The sequence below is a fragment of the Abramis brama genome (genome assembly GCF_963993115.1).
Source record: "Abramis brama genome assembly, chromosome: 17".
Taxonomy (NCBI): Eukaryota; Metazoa; Chordata; class Actinopteri; order Cypriniformes; family Leuciscidae; genus Abramis; species Abramis brama.
Window position 1 is genome coordinate 9,295,422 of NC_139979.1, and position 14,690 is coordinate 9,310,111.

Sequence of the window (14,690 nt, forward strand, 5' to 3'; positions counted from 1 at the left end):
GCTCATTTTACAACTCCCCCAGAGTTAAACAGTTTAGTTTTACCGTTTTCGAATCCATTCAGCCAAACTTCGGAGTTTTGATATTTTTCCTATTTAAAACTTGACTCTTCTATAGTTACATCGTGTACTAAGACCGACGGAAAATGAAAAGTTGCGAAAAGTTGCGCCTGAAAATAGGTCTAATAGGTTAGACAAACTTAGTCCGGTCACATTGGAAGTTACCGAGCTGGGGACTATTTTCAGGCGCTGCGTCATATCATTACGCCTGCTGCACTCATGGTATGGCCGCAAAGTTTCTTGATTATTACGCAGGAATGAGAGTATAGTTCCTAGCCATATCAGCCTAGAAAATCGCAACTTTTCATTTTCCGTCGGTCTTAGTACACGATGTAACTACAGAAGAGTCAAGTTTTAAATAGGAAAAATAATCGAAACTCTTTGGTCATTTTTTTGAGAGAGATGCTAACGGTCCTGTCCGATTCAATGATCTATGCTAAGCTATGCTAAAAGTGGTACCGCCAGACCCGGAGATCGGCTGAATGGATTCGAAAACGGTAAAACTCAACTGTTTAACTCTGGGGGAGTTGTAAAATGAGCCTATTTCCAAAAAAAGTGGAGTATCCCTTTAATGTGACTGAATGTATGAACGGGACAGAGAGTCTCCATTCAAGGGTGTAATATGATTAAATATGATAGACAAATCTAAACAATGTGTTAGTTATGGCTAAGATGTATCTTGATTTAGCCTCGGGAAAACAACCTTGGGGGAGGAACAACTATAAAGAATGAAGGATACCCCCCACTCGTTGTCACACTCTGCAGGCACTTTGTATGACTGTATGACTGCTGACCTTTCCTTGCAAGGGAATAAATAATTGTTAAAGACAATTGATACCTGTTTGTCTCTTATTCAGTATTAGAAAATTGTTTGCCACCACAGACAGTCACATGACATGTACACAACAGAATAAAATATTTCAATTTTTTTTATCTTCCGGTATAGTACATTGATTACGGTAATAAGTTTGTAAATGACTGCAGGTGTATGCTTGGAAACACATGACACTGATGAAGGGCTTAACACGAAAAAGGTTTGCGCACCTTTTGCAATTTATTTGTGGCCTCTGGACAATAAAATCTTGTGAGCTTTTTGGCCAATTTTCGTGTGCGGATCTTTTTTCAGATTTTTAAATTTGATCTTTTTTTTATCTTAAAATGATTTATTTGACGTTTTTATGATTTAATTGATTATAAGCTTGTCATCAAATCACAAATGAGTCGACTCAAATTAAAAATTAATTTGTGGATCATACTTCACCACTTCTTATATGAACTATGAGCTATTGAGAGATAGGGTGGATGTCAAGTTTTTCACTGAATAATGACTTAAGAAATATTGTTTACGACTTCTATAGTGCATTATGTCCTTTAAAGGGATAGTTCACTTTAAAATGAAAATTCTGTCATCATATACTCACCCTCATGTTGTTTCAAATCTGTATGAATGGAAGAAAGGAAGATATTTAGGAGAATGTCAGTAACCAGAGAGTTTCTGGGTCCCATTGACTTCCATAGTAGGAAAAAAATATACTATGGAAGTCAATGGGACCCAGAAACTGTCTGGTTACTGACATTCTTCTAAATATCTTCCTTTGTGTTCAGCAGAAGAAAGAAATTCATACAGGTTTGAAACAACATGAGGGTGAGTATATGATGACAGAATTTTCATTTTAAAGTGAACTATCCCTTTAAGTTCTTATTCACTTTTGTGATGGAAATGTTTTATGTAATGGTCTCAGAAGTGGAGATGTGCAGAGAAGTGCAGACTAAGGATGCTCAGGTCAAAGAACATGTATATCTATATACATTACATATTACCCAAAAGGTGCCTAATACAGTAGAACTAACAGTCATATGATTACTGATTAGATCAATCACATTGAAGAAGACTCATTCCTGCAAAAGGTCTCCTTTTGTGTTCAGCGGAAGTCAGTCAGTCATATGGTTTGACTTTGGAATGACTAGAGGGTAAGTAAATGAGGACATGGTTTTCATTTGTGGATGAACTATTCCTTTAATTCCCACAGCAGCTGAAGTGGCTTTTTGGAGATGGCAATCATATTACGCAGCGCGAAGACTTCGGATAATTACGTATCTCCAGGGCTACAATATCCAAAGTGTGATAAAGATTACCAGAGCACTCCTGTGTGACGCGGACACACAGCATCCATACAGCAGCAGAAACTGTAAACGCACTGCACTTCCAAAAATGGAGGCTCTTATATGCAGTGTGATGGGATTGATTGATGGGGCTCATATGAACTCATTTCAGACCTCAGATATCAGCATATTTCACTGTCTTTGCTGGTTTCGTGCCTAGACAATCCATGAGCCATGCAGTCGATGCTTATGTTACATATATAAAACTGCACTGGTGTTGGAAGCGCCTTAAAATAACTAAACTATACACATACTGTGCATTTGTTTTACAATTCAGCATCGTGATATCATCGTGAACAGTGCGAACTGGGTGACTTAAAGGTTTAATGATATGAGTCACAATGGTAAATTAATTAGATGCATTATACCGGGTATATCAGAGAAAAAAGAAAACATTGCACAGATTCTGTCTGTTGCATTCTGGGAGTGTGTTCATCCTCATAGGGTGCCGATTTAATGACAAGCACACACAAAGCAACCGCAAAAATGAATTAGCTCCCTTAAGGCACACGCTCACACACAAATTAACCCGTGTTTATGCATACGCCACGCAAACAAACAGTTGCACACTGTTACGCCGAAGAAACAGCAGCCCTGGCCTCTCTCCAGAGGAACGCGGGCGGATAAAAGGTTTCCAAGAGGGACGGGCTGACTCATTCAGGGCTCCAGAGGGATTGTGGGTATCCTCAGTCACCCGCTACAGATGCTAAAACTAGAACACGTCCAATTAGTGCTCCTCTTTCACTCCTTCGCTGCAGAAGTCTGGCAGGCGTGCGTACGATAGCGCAGCCACGCTTCTGAAACTTTTCAAAGACATGCCTACTCTACGGGAGACTTAAAATGAGTCAGAGACCATTCTGATTTTTATGGGCTATTATCAGATAAGCTGAACAGATCCCAGTGACAGATTTTACCCCTGAAAGATCATTTCCCTTTAAAAGTGATAAGCAGCGTGTCAGAGCTGCCAGCTTTAGAACGATAATGATGGGTGTAATGATGACTATATAGCAGGGGTGTTTTCTTTGAGGCGGCGAGGGAGAAAGTGCTGCCTTAGAAATTTAGATGAAAAAACTATTAGCAGTCCAAAAGCAAAACGAAATGAATTACGTGACCAAATAGTGTCTAAACTACTAATTTACTCAGTAACGATGTCTAACAGTGATAAAGTTTCAGGCAGCATGTAAAAAAAATTTAAAAAAATAAAAAATAAAATAAAAATTAAATTAAATTAAATTAAATTAAATTAAATTAAATTAAATACAATTTAATAAAAAAAAAAAAAAAAAAAAAAAAAAATATATATATATATATATTTTAAATAAAATAAAATAAAATAAAAATGTTGCTCAAGAAACATTTCTTATTATTATTATTAATCTTGGAAAACAGTTGTGCTGCTTAATATTCTTAAGGAAACTGTGATACATTTTTATATATAAAATGAATATATACATACAGTATACACACACATTTCAGTATAAAATAAAGGATGCTAGGAAAAACAAAATATATCTATCCTTTTCTAAAGTAACACTGTCTAAAAGTGACAGCAATGGACAAAGTTAAATAAAATAAAACAAAACTGGTATGCTATACAAAATGTAAAGGATGCTAGGAAAAACATAATATATATATATGAAGACTTCAGATGCAAAAGCCTCTAAGTGCCATCTGAAATTTTCTTCTAGAATGATCAATTTTATAAAGGTTGTATATTTAAGTTCAGTAATTTTACTTAAATGACAATTAATAGGTAATTTGCATTGTCATTTAAGTGAAATTATTGAACTTAAATATACGAGCTTGATAAAAATGATCATTCTAGAATATAGTATATTTACACAGTATATTTACACAGTATATATATATATGGGTCCTTGACCGTAATGGATAAGGTTTCAGGCAGCATTTCTAAAAAAAATAATAATAATAATAAAAAAAAACAATACAAATTAATAATATATTTGTGAGTACCTCTGTGTCTTTGAGGCGTTCTTTGCTCCTATGAACAGGGGAGTGGGGCTGGTGTATAGCTGAGGTGTTGTTACGTGCCAATTCTCCGTTATTCACATGGTCTTCTGGGGCAGTTTTGGGCCTCGACCAAGTAGAGATGTTATCTGCACAAGGACGATATCAGTTATCATACATTCACTATGCACTATTATCAAAATTTGTGGACAGTGAATGTCAAACGAAACTTCCAATTTTATAAATCAGGCTATAATATTATATATGGTATAACAAGAGAACACATTTTAGCACGCTGAACTAACACACATCACACATTTCAGAAGAGACAGACAGTGCCATATTCTCGCCTGTATTGGATCCCTGCGTGTGGCTGTGGGTGATGTGTTGGGCAGCCTGGCACACGTTGTGCTGAAGGATACTCAGGCATTCTCCCAGACAGCTGAGTGTGGCTGCAGATGTGGCTTTGAGCAGGAGCAGGTCCTGATCCAGGGAAGACAGCGGCCCGCGGCTCGGCAACGACTCGATGGAATTCACCAGGTTCTTCTGTTGGCCCTCTGCCTGGGACATGACCTAAAAAGCCAGGTCAATAGACAGTCTTCTCATCGATTTCATTTGGACTTCAAAAACATCTTAATTAAATCAATCTGAACAGCACACATTTGTATTTAGACCTACTTCAGTCTGGCTTTCCATTACCTACAGAACAGCCCTCGAGTAAATGGATCCTTGATTAGAATCAGTGTCTAGAATTAGTTCTCTAATATTTAGACAGGCACATGCTGCCAGCTTTTATACTATACAGCATTTGTAGCTTATTTTATTTCCGTGACTGTATGTTATTATATATATATACAGTATATATATAGTACATTTATGTATTACAGCTTCCACAAGAATATTAAGAAGCACAACTGTTTTTCAACAATAATAAGAAATCTTGGTAACACTTTATTTACTTGTTACATGTTACATGTACTTACCATAGTAATAACAGTCAATTATGCATAATTACATGCAAGTAACCCCTTAACCAAATCCTAATTATACCCTAACCTTTAGTAAGTACATGTAGTTGCTTAATATTACTCAGTACTTAAATATATAATAACACTGTAACAATGACACCTTAAAATAAAGTGTAACCGAAATGTTTCTTGTGTAGCAAATCAGCATTTTAGAATGATTTCTAAAGAATCATGTGACAATGAAGAGAGCTTTACCACCACAGGAATAAATTGCATTTTAAAACATATTAAAATAGTATATATATTTTAAATAAAATGTTGAAATTGTAATAATATTCATGCTATTACTGTTTCGTATAGTTAAATAAATGCAGCCTTGGTGAGCAGATATACACACATACACAAAGAAAATATTGAGGTAAAGCAGAAATGAAAAGTGCAGTACAACAACCTAATATTGTGGCTTTTATTACCGGTGTCTGATTTATAGTAGATTGAGACAGCTGTAATCCCCCCGGAGTGAAAGTAATCTCCTGGATTAGCTCAATCGCATCTTCCCAGTGTTCAAAACAAACCACATGTCAACTGCAAATCCCTCTGACTGAGAATACATGGCATATTTTTGTGTATATGTTGCTCACTTTACCCTCACTTTTTAGAGTACATGACTGTTAAGCGAGTCATGAGGGAAAGCTCGTAGTGTTTGCCACCCCCGTTTGAGTCCGTCATGAAGGTAATGACCATGGGCTTTAGATATTGGGCAGCTCTAATGAAAAACAGACAGATAGCTAAAGAGGAGCAGAAACTTGGAGGACGTGACTCATCCCTGTAGGCTGCTCTGTACGTGCATATTTCTCTCTCTCTCTTTCTCTCTCTCTATTCCAACACTTCAGTGATTGCAACACTATTACAGCACAGCTGTAGTTTTAATAGATGAAACTTATACTCACACTTAAAAGGAACATCAGTCTCCTCAAGATATCTGCCTCTCTTAAACCAATCAGGTTTTTTCTAGATATATTAAAGGTGCTCTAAGCAATATCACGCGTTTTTTAGGCCAAAACATTTTTTTGTCACATACAGCAAACATCTCACTATCCGCTAGCTGCCTGTCCCCTGAACACACTGTAAAAAAATGCGGCCTCTGTAGACAGCCCAGGCTCCACAAATGGCAAGAAAAACAAACTGGCCCAGCCTGGACCACGAAACATAACAAACAGTGTTCCAGCCAATAACCAACAAGAATGATTTGGGGGTGGGGATTGGGGTGTTAGTGCACGTGCACGTGCACATGAAGGGGGGTGTGGGGAGTGGAGGAGAGAGAAGCATGAAGAGGGATGTTAGCTAGAGGAGAGATGTCCTAGACAATGACTAACGTTAGAATTATATTCTCTTGAATTTTGATATGGCCGACACACGACCAAAGAGACGACGTTCTGATGAACAAATAGCAAAGAAGAGGGAAAAGGAGAAGGAACGCGCAAAGTCCCGAATTTACATCGGAAAAGCCTCCGACTCGTTCATGACTGTTTCAGGAAGCACGGAAGGGAGGGGGGGTGGGGGGACGGGATGAGGAGGAGGGAGGGTTGAGCTAGCCTCCGTTTTGTTTGACAATACTTCGAACGTCAACAAGAAGTGATGTAAACCCTCAGAAACAAATAAGATTATACAAAATATGCACATTCACCGTTCAAAAGTTTGGGGACGGTAAGACTTTTTTTTAATGAATAAAGATTATTGTGTTTATCAAGGCTGACTTAATTTGATAAAAATACAGTAAAAACAATAATATTGTGTAATATTTTTTCCAATTTAAGTTATTTTATTTTTAAATTGTAATTTATTCCTGTGATGGCAAAGCTGAATTTTCAGCATCATTACTCCAGTCTTCAGTGTCACATGATCCTTCAGAAATCATTCTAATATGATGTTTTGTTGCTCAAGAAACAATTCTCATCAATGATGAAAACAATATCTTTGTAGAAGATACAAACTCTATATCTTTTTTTTTTAATTCTGTGATGAATAGAAATCTTTTGTAACATTATAAAAGGTTTACTGCCATTTGATCGATTCCTTGCTGAATAAAAGTTTCAGTGTCTTAAAAAAAGTAAAAAATAAATTAAACAGTAGGCCTACTGTATATCAGCAGACAATTAACCTTTTAAAGCAACAGTTCATTGAAAAATAAAAATGAATGTCATTATTACTGATTGTAAAACCCATATACTGTTTTTCTTTAAAGGAAAATTTCACACTCCACCGAGTCCAACAGACACAGACCAACGGCGACAGTCACCAGATTACAGTACGCCACTTCTCAGACATTCTCTGATTCTGCATTATCAACAAACTCCGACAGACACTAACAGACTCTGACAGGAGAAACACACTGATCCGACAAAGTGTTTGTTGTCATCTGTCGGCCTCTGTATGTGTGATGTGAATTGGCCTTTAAGTGATAGATCACCCAAAAAGGAAAATTCTGTCATCATTTACTCACCCTCAAGTTGTTCCAAACCTGTATAAATTTCTTTGTTCTGTTGAACACAAAAGAGAATATTTTGAAGAATGTCGGTAACCAAACAGCTATTGGGCACCATTGACATCCACAGTATGTTTTGTCCATACCTCAATGGTCCTCCTCAACTGTTTGGTTGCCCATATTCTTCAAAATAGCTTCATTTGTGTTCAGCAGAACAAAAAAATGTATATAGGTTTGGAACAACTGGAGGGTGAGTACATAATGACAGAGTTTCCATTTTTAGGGTGAACTATCCCTTGAAGGCTCGTTCACACCAAGAATGATAACTATAAAGATAAGTATAACAATCACTATATTAGTTACGTTCTGTTTATTCTAAGCACGAGCTGCAGTTTTGTCGTCTCCCACATTAAATGCTTGAGCTCTTTAAAGCAAGATGGACCGGGCCTTTATATGGAAAAGGGCTGTGTGAAAATGATCCAAAATTTCTCCTTATGTGTTCCACATGCAGGGTTAGAACAACATGATATTGAGTAAATGATGACAGAATTGTTGTTTTCTGGTGAATTATGCCTTTAAATTTGGTTTCACGGGTTAGACTGTGTTTGTAGACCCACAGACACTGACGTCATCTTTAAATAATTCACTGAAACAGGATATAACTGCCGGCTCTCTCTACAACAAGTGAAAGACTTTAGGGATTTTTATATTAACTGTCCTGGCTGTCAGCTACAGCATGGCAAACTTTGAGCAGAGAAGAGATTTTGCAGTTGTTCATAACCCAACTCTCATGAAAAATTGATCTGTCTCTTTATTCTCTCTCTTTGATCCGTTTCTCTTTTTGAGCGAGTATTAAAGGAAAAAGACGAGCACCACAGCTGTCACTTGCTCTCGGCACCGAATCCCCAAGGTTCCCTGCGCACAGGTTTAGTACTGATCAAGATTCAGGAGCTGAGAGATCACACACCCTCAAAACTGACGCACGATGCTGAGTGAAAAAGACCAAAATAGCATTTAAAGGCACAGTTCACTTGAAAATTTGAATCTGAATTTAACATTTACACTCTCTCATTTCATTCCAAACCTGTATGGCTTTCTTTCTAACATGGAACACAAAAGAAGAAACTTTGAAGAATGTAACCAATGTTTAGCACATTAGTTAATGAAATACAAGTGCAGCTGACCAGGCTTGGGAACAGCCAATTCCTCATTCCTTTATTTATTTTCAAAGTAAGAGTATAATCATCTGTCTTCTATATTCTAGCATGTCTCTCAGGGTATGTTACTCATGAAATGAACAGAAAATCTATTTCTTGTACTCCAGCTACTTTTTTTTTAACCTCCCCCTCTCTGGTTCCTCCTTCACAAAATCAGTCTTTCTTGTCATGTCTTTTTCATTTTTCACCGTCAAAATGTAACGAAAGAAAGGTTACAATTCTCTCAGTCACTCTCAATCAGTGTCACTTACACACACATCATTATTTCCCTCTCACTTGCTCTCTTACAGGACGTGCAATGCCACTGGATCTTATCCGAAACTTTGGATAAAAAATATATATTTTAAGGTTTAGGGTCTGTAGGTCTTTTATGCTCGCCAAGGCGTTTATTTGATCAAAATACAGTAAATACAATAATTTGTAAATAATATATATATATATATAATTTAACTGTTTCCTATTTGAGTATATTTTAAAATGTATTCCTGTAATGGCGACTTTGAATTTTCAGCATCATTACTCCAGTCTTCAGTCACATGATCCTTCAAAAATAATTCTAATAATGATTTGGTGCTCAAGTAAAATTATTATTATCAATGTTGAAAACAGTTGTGCTGCTTAATATTCTTGAGGAAACCCTGATACTTTTTACAGGATCCTTTGATGAATATAGAGTTCAAAAGAACAGAATTTATATGAAATTTAAATTGTTTGTAACATAATAAATGTTTTTACTGTCACCGTTACACCAATTCAGTACATCCTTGCTAAATAATAGTATTAATTTCTTTAAAAAAAACAACAACTTTTGAACAGCCTAGTGTACATACTTGGCTCACCATACACCTGGTATTAAGATGTGTTGTTGTCGGTCGGAACACAAGTGGACCACACTAAATACATGTGTAAACAGGGTCTAAAGCGGTTTGAGCTTGTCCACTTTCAACCACTTCCAGTCGAAAACGCACTCGACCAAATTGCTTTCGTAGTGTAAACGCTCGTGTGGTCGAATGTCTTCAAACAGCCACAAAACACTGCCTACTCTCCGCCTACTGACCACGTTCATATGTAAATTGTCCTCCCTCGTCTACTTGTGATCCGATCGACCAAAAGCATCTTTATACCAGGAGTAAACAGGACCCTTGTTAAACCACAATTTTCTATCTAAATTTGTAGTTTTCTCATCTAAATTTGTAGTGTGTTTTGCAGATATGATGTTAGATGCAAATATTTGCATCTTTAACTCACTCTGGTAACTCAACTGAATCACACATCACACATCAGCAAATTTACTGTACAGCATATACAAAAATGAAGGTGTTTGATAAAAAAAATAAAAATTAGGGTCAAATAATACCAACTTTAGTTATATACAGTATACAAATTATGTTATGCATAAAACATAGCATGTATAATTTCTGATTCTGAATAGTCAATTACATCATTCTGCAGTTAAATATTTCTGTAAAAAAAAAAAAAAAAATTACAAAAAATATTCCTGATCACCTTGAAACAGACACATCAGCACATCCCTACGAAGACGATCACCTCTAAGCAAATGATTTCTGTATGTAAGCAATTTCCACTCACACTTGTACAGTGTAACTAATTGCACATCAAGCCATGGATAAAAATAAATGCAGCAGGATAATTAAAATGCCAACAGTTTCATGCAACTCTAACGGCAGTCACTTCAATTCAAGGAGCCTTTCAAAATCGTATCTGGAGGTGATGTGTCATTTCTTTCAATATTGCAATAGCCTAATTTCTATTACAGCTTAAAATCCAGGCTATATACTGTTCAAATGTTTGGGGTCAGTAAGATTATATTTTTATTTTTGAAAAAATTATTCAGTAAGAATGTAGCCTATTAAATTGATCAAAAGTTACAGCAAAGACTTTTACATTGTTTTAAAAGTTTCCATTTCAAATAAAATGGTGTTCTTTTGAAATTTCAAAGAATACTGAAAAATATTATGCGGCAGAACAATGGGTCTCGTTCACTAAGCATGCGTAGCACAAATTTGTGAGTGAAATGGGCGTACGAACGACTTTTAGAACAAATCACGATTCACCAAAAATTTCGTAATCAATTTTATTCTAAGTTTACGGAAAAAAAATTAGGAACAGCTGAAACCACAGGTAGGCTACGCAAAAGTTTGTAAGGAAAGCGTGTGCAGAAAGGCCTAATATGGAAATGGTTTGGGCGTGTTTTATGTAAATGACTAACTCCAGATTCACCAACATCAGAACTATGTAAAGAGCAAATTTATGTGCGTGCGTACAAACGTGTTGTGAATTAGGAAAGAGATTTTTTGTGAGAAGTTCTCCTGTCCGTACAAATACCAAATAATCCTCGCAATTGTTGAGACCCAATGTGTCAACCTTGATAATAAGAAGAAATAGGTAGTAGTAATATATAACAGTATCTGTTTTTGCTGTAAAAATGCAGCTTTGGGAATGAAAACCATTGAAAGTTAAAATTCCTTACCGACCCCAACCTTTTGAACATTGGTAAGCCATTTGCAGGTTGCGCTCTGTTGCGCTATCACAACATTGAGCATCCCAAGTCCCACTCCCAACACAGCAATTTTGTTTCAACCAATGGCATGAGATGGGGTCGGGATTATCTATGTAGCCGACCAATGGCAAATGGGGGAATGTTCCAAAAAATGGTTTGAAACAATCATTATTTTTGCATAAGTATTTCTTAATTTAGGGACGTTAGTGGTGCAGAAAAGAAGCCTTTGAACATCAAAGACATTAAATTAATATGTCTACAGAATATGTAGAACGGATGAACTTTAAGCCAAACCTCAAAATCTACGGCAAAAGAATTCCACCTGCTTAAAAAAAAAGGTATTAGAGATGAAAGCAACTGGTGTGAATATGACAAAAAAGCAATGCAATCTCCAGTCGGCAGAGGAGAAGAGGTCACTTTATGTCTGGGCATCTTTTCTAAAGCACAGGTGCTAGCTATCTTTGATTGACAGCCCGAAGATTACACTCTTTGAGCTCTATATCTCCAGGTGTAAATGTGCCAGGGTGAGTTTAAATACATGTACTGGAGTGGACTGGCTCCAGGACCGGGAAAGATGTCAGTAAACTATTGCACTCACTTGGTATAGTTACTAAAAAATGTACATACTGTCATTATTTACTCCCCCTCATGTCATTGTAAACCTGTTTGACTACCTTAGGAAGGACATGAGGGGAGTAAATAATGACAGTATTTACATTTTATGTGAACTATCCCTTTAAAAATGCTTGCCAACTTTACAGCCAGTAAAATATACGCTGGCAAGATATTCAGAGAGAGTGCTAATAATAATTTCCACCTCATTGCTTAGATGCACACACATTTTGAAAGCACATTTTATGAGTCTCAGCTGGTTTCCAATGACTTGCTGCATATTTCCTTTGGACTGTCAGGGAAAGTGACAGTGTTGTCTAATTCGAGGACAAAAATATGGCCTGAGAGAGAAAAAGCAGCTGGTTATCACGAAAATGTCACACCAAGGCAGGGTCATGCAAACTGACTGTTTGAAACACAGCAAAAAGAAAGGTTCTTAGATACAATTCATTGATAAATGATGGACCTCGCAAAAATATATAAGGTAGCTATGCTTTTATCTAAAGATCCATTTATACTCTATAAGAGTGATATTATGAAGACAATATTTTTTTTGCATAGGTTTGCAAAATGAAATTATAATTGAATGTAAATGATATACTGTATACCAATGGTGAATGGAGACTTCTAAATGGACTGCATTTATATAGCGCTTTCACAGACCTATGGCCACCAAAGCGCTTTACATAGCCTCACATTCACCCATTCACACACCGACAGCGGTGTCAGCCATGCAAGGCGCCATCCAGCTCGTCGGGAGCAGCTGGGGTTAGGTGTCTTGCTCATGGATGGGTTTATAATAAGCGAGACACGTTCGCTCTAGACAGGGTGTTACCTACTCAGTTGCTTACTCTCATATGACACACAGCAACACAGCTAAAAGTATTTCTAATATGTTGGACCTTTTATTGAAATAAGCCTACATTTTTCCCATTGAGACACAAGCACACGCACCGGTAAGAGCTGTGATAGTGTTTTTTGAGTTGAGGGAGGTGCAAGGGCCGTTTGCAAAATATGAAATGAAATGCTATGAAAACAGTTTCAGTTATGATTTTTTATTTATTTGATTTTGTGTTTTTAGTTTTGAATCAAATACATTGTGATTTTCGGTGTTTGGGATCTGGCAGCGACAGCTGTTTGGGGCGAGCGATTCGCGGACAGCTTTCTCTGAGCAGGAAATCCCCCATTTGGCAGCAAACCAATGAGAACGCGGGACAATGATGACGTACATAACTACAGAGCATAGGCGCCAAAGCTGCTGTGCATCCGCTTCCCCAAAACCCTCAGTAACTGACAGATTTGAAGAAAATTACGGTAGTTAAATAAATGAATGATGGACAGTTGCATACGTATTACCAACATTTTATCATTTAAGCTTTATGGTACACCTCAAACAAGAGAATTTATAGTGTTAATATTAATTAGCAAGTCCTCAAATGGCTTGGGTATGCAGAGCATTCGCAGCTTATATGGACTGCAATCCCCATATCTATCTATCTATCTATCTATCTATCTATCTATCTATCTATCTATCTATATATATATATATATTATACATACATATATATATAGTAATATAGTACTACATAAAGTAATTTATTTACTACATCAAAAGTAAATATTACCTGTGCAAAAAATATATTAGTATGTTTATAAACAATTACATTTAAATGTATGAGTTTATACATTTAATATAAAAGTTATGCGCAAATAGTTTAACGCAAATACAAACTGTACGTTGTGTTCTGAATGGTTTAATATCTGTCAATAGCAATATTCTGGACTCGTATGGCTTGCCTCCCTTCTTCAATTTAAGTCTGAGACTATTTAGATTACAAAATATTGTTCAGTCTGATTAAGCAGTTTGAGGTGTTTTCATAGCACAAGCAGTACTAGGCGAGTTACGTGCCAAAGTTTAATACTTAGGGTTAGGAATTTATCCAAATCCTAAGCATGAGCAAAAGCCTAGTAATAGTGATGCTAGTCTTAGCAATTAGCGCTAATTACTGTAATCAAGAAATTGTATTTGACAATTGTAATAAACATGAATGAGAAGGAGTGTAATTTGCATAGTTCTGTGTCAAAAACTGACCATTTCTAACATTCACACTCCATCGTGAGATATCACTGCAACAATGTCAAAACAATGTGATGACAGAAGCTTCCTGCTGAACAGCCAGTTTCTGATGCTGACGCAGCACTCGCAGGCCAGCTGAGCTTGAGACGCTCCATAAGGGAGTCAGCTCAAAACTGCCAGTGCTGCTGACTGCATACTGGACCTCTGTCAAGCCTTCAGAGCTTAAAGCAAGAGACATTGTGCTATGTTTATTAACTACTAACACGTGACAACCCAAAACTCCTCAGCAGAACAGAGACAACATTTTATATTTAACCCTTTGATGCATAACATCTACTACAGACAGATCTTTAAAAGCCTATTTTAAGCCTGCATGGCTAACAGAGATGAGCTTTTTGTAGAAACAGCTAAATTTATTTCTGACCGACTTGAAAGCATCAGTAAATATGAAAATTACAAACCAGTAAGTAATGTATTGCATCATATTAAACAAATGTTTTATTTTAAAGGAATATATGTGTGTGTGTGTGTGTATTAGTGCTGTCATATCGATTAATCGCGATTAAGAAATGAAAGTTTGTAAATATAGATGTGTATATATATATATATATATATATATATA

At 36.5% G+C, this 14,690-nt stretch overlaps 1 protein-coding gene across 2 annotated transcripts in view; it reads right to left on the reverse strand.

The window, feature by feature from the left end:
- The window catches only part of osbpl10b (oxysterol binding protein-like 10b), a 49,594-nt gene that overhangs the window by 23,002 nt on the left and 11,902 nt on the right, over window positions 1-14,690 (reverse strand). For both annotated transcript variants that reach the window (XM_084089899.1, XM_084089898.1), the window contains 2 exons: window positions 4,539-4,761; window positions 4,195-4,337 (listed from right to left, as the gene is read on the reverse strand). In XM_084089899.1, the coding sequence (XP_083946025.1) occupies window positions 4,195-4,337; window positions 4,539-4,761 (366 nt within the window). The remainder of the gene's footprint in view (window positions 1-4,194; window positions 4,338-4,538; window positions 4,762-14,690) is intronic.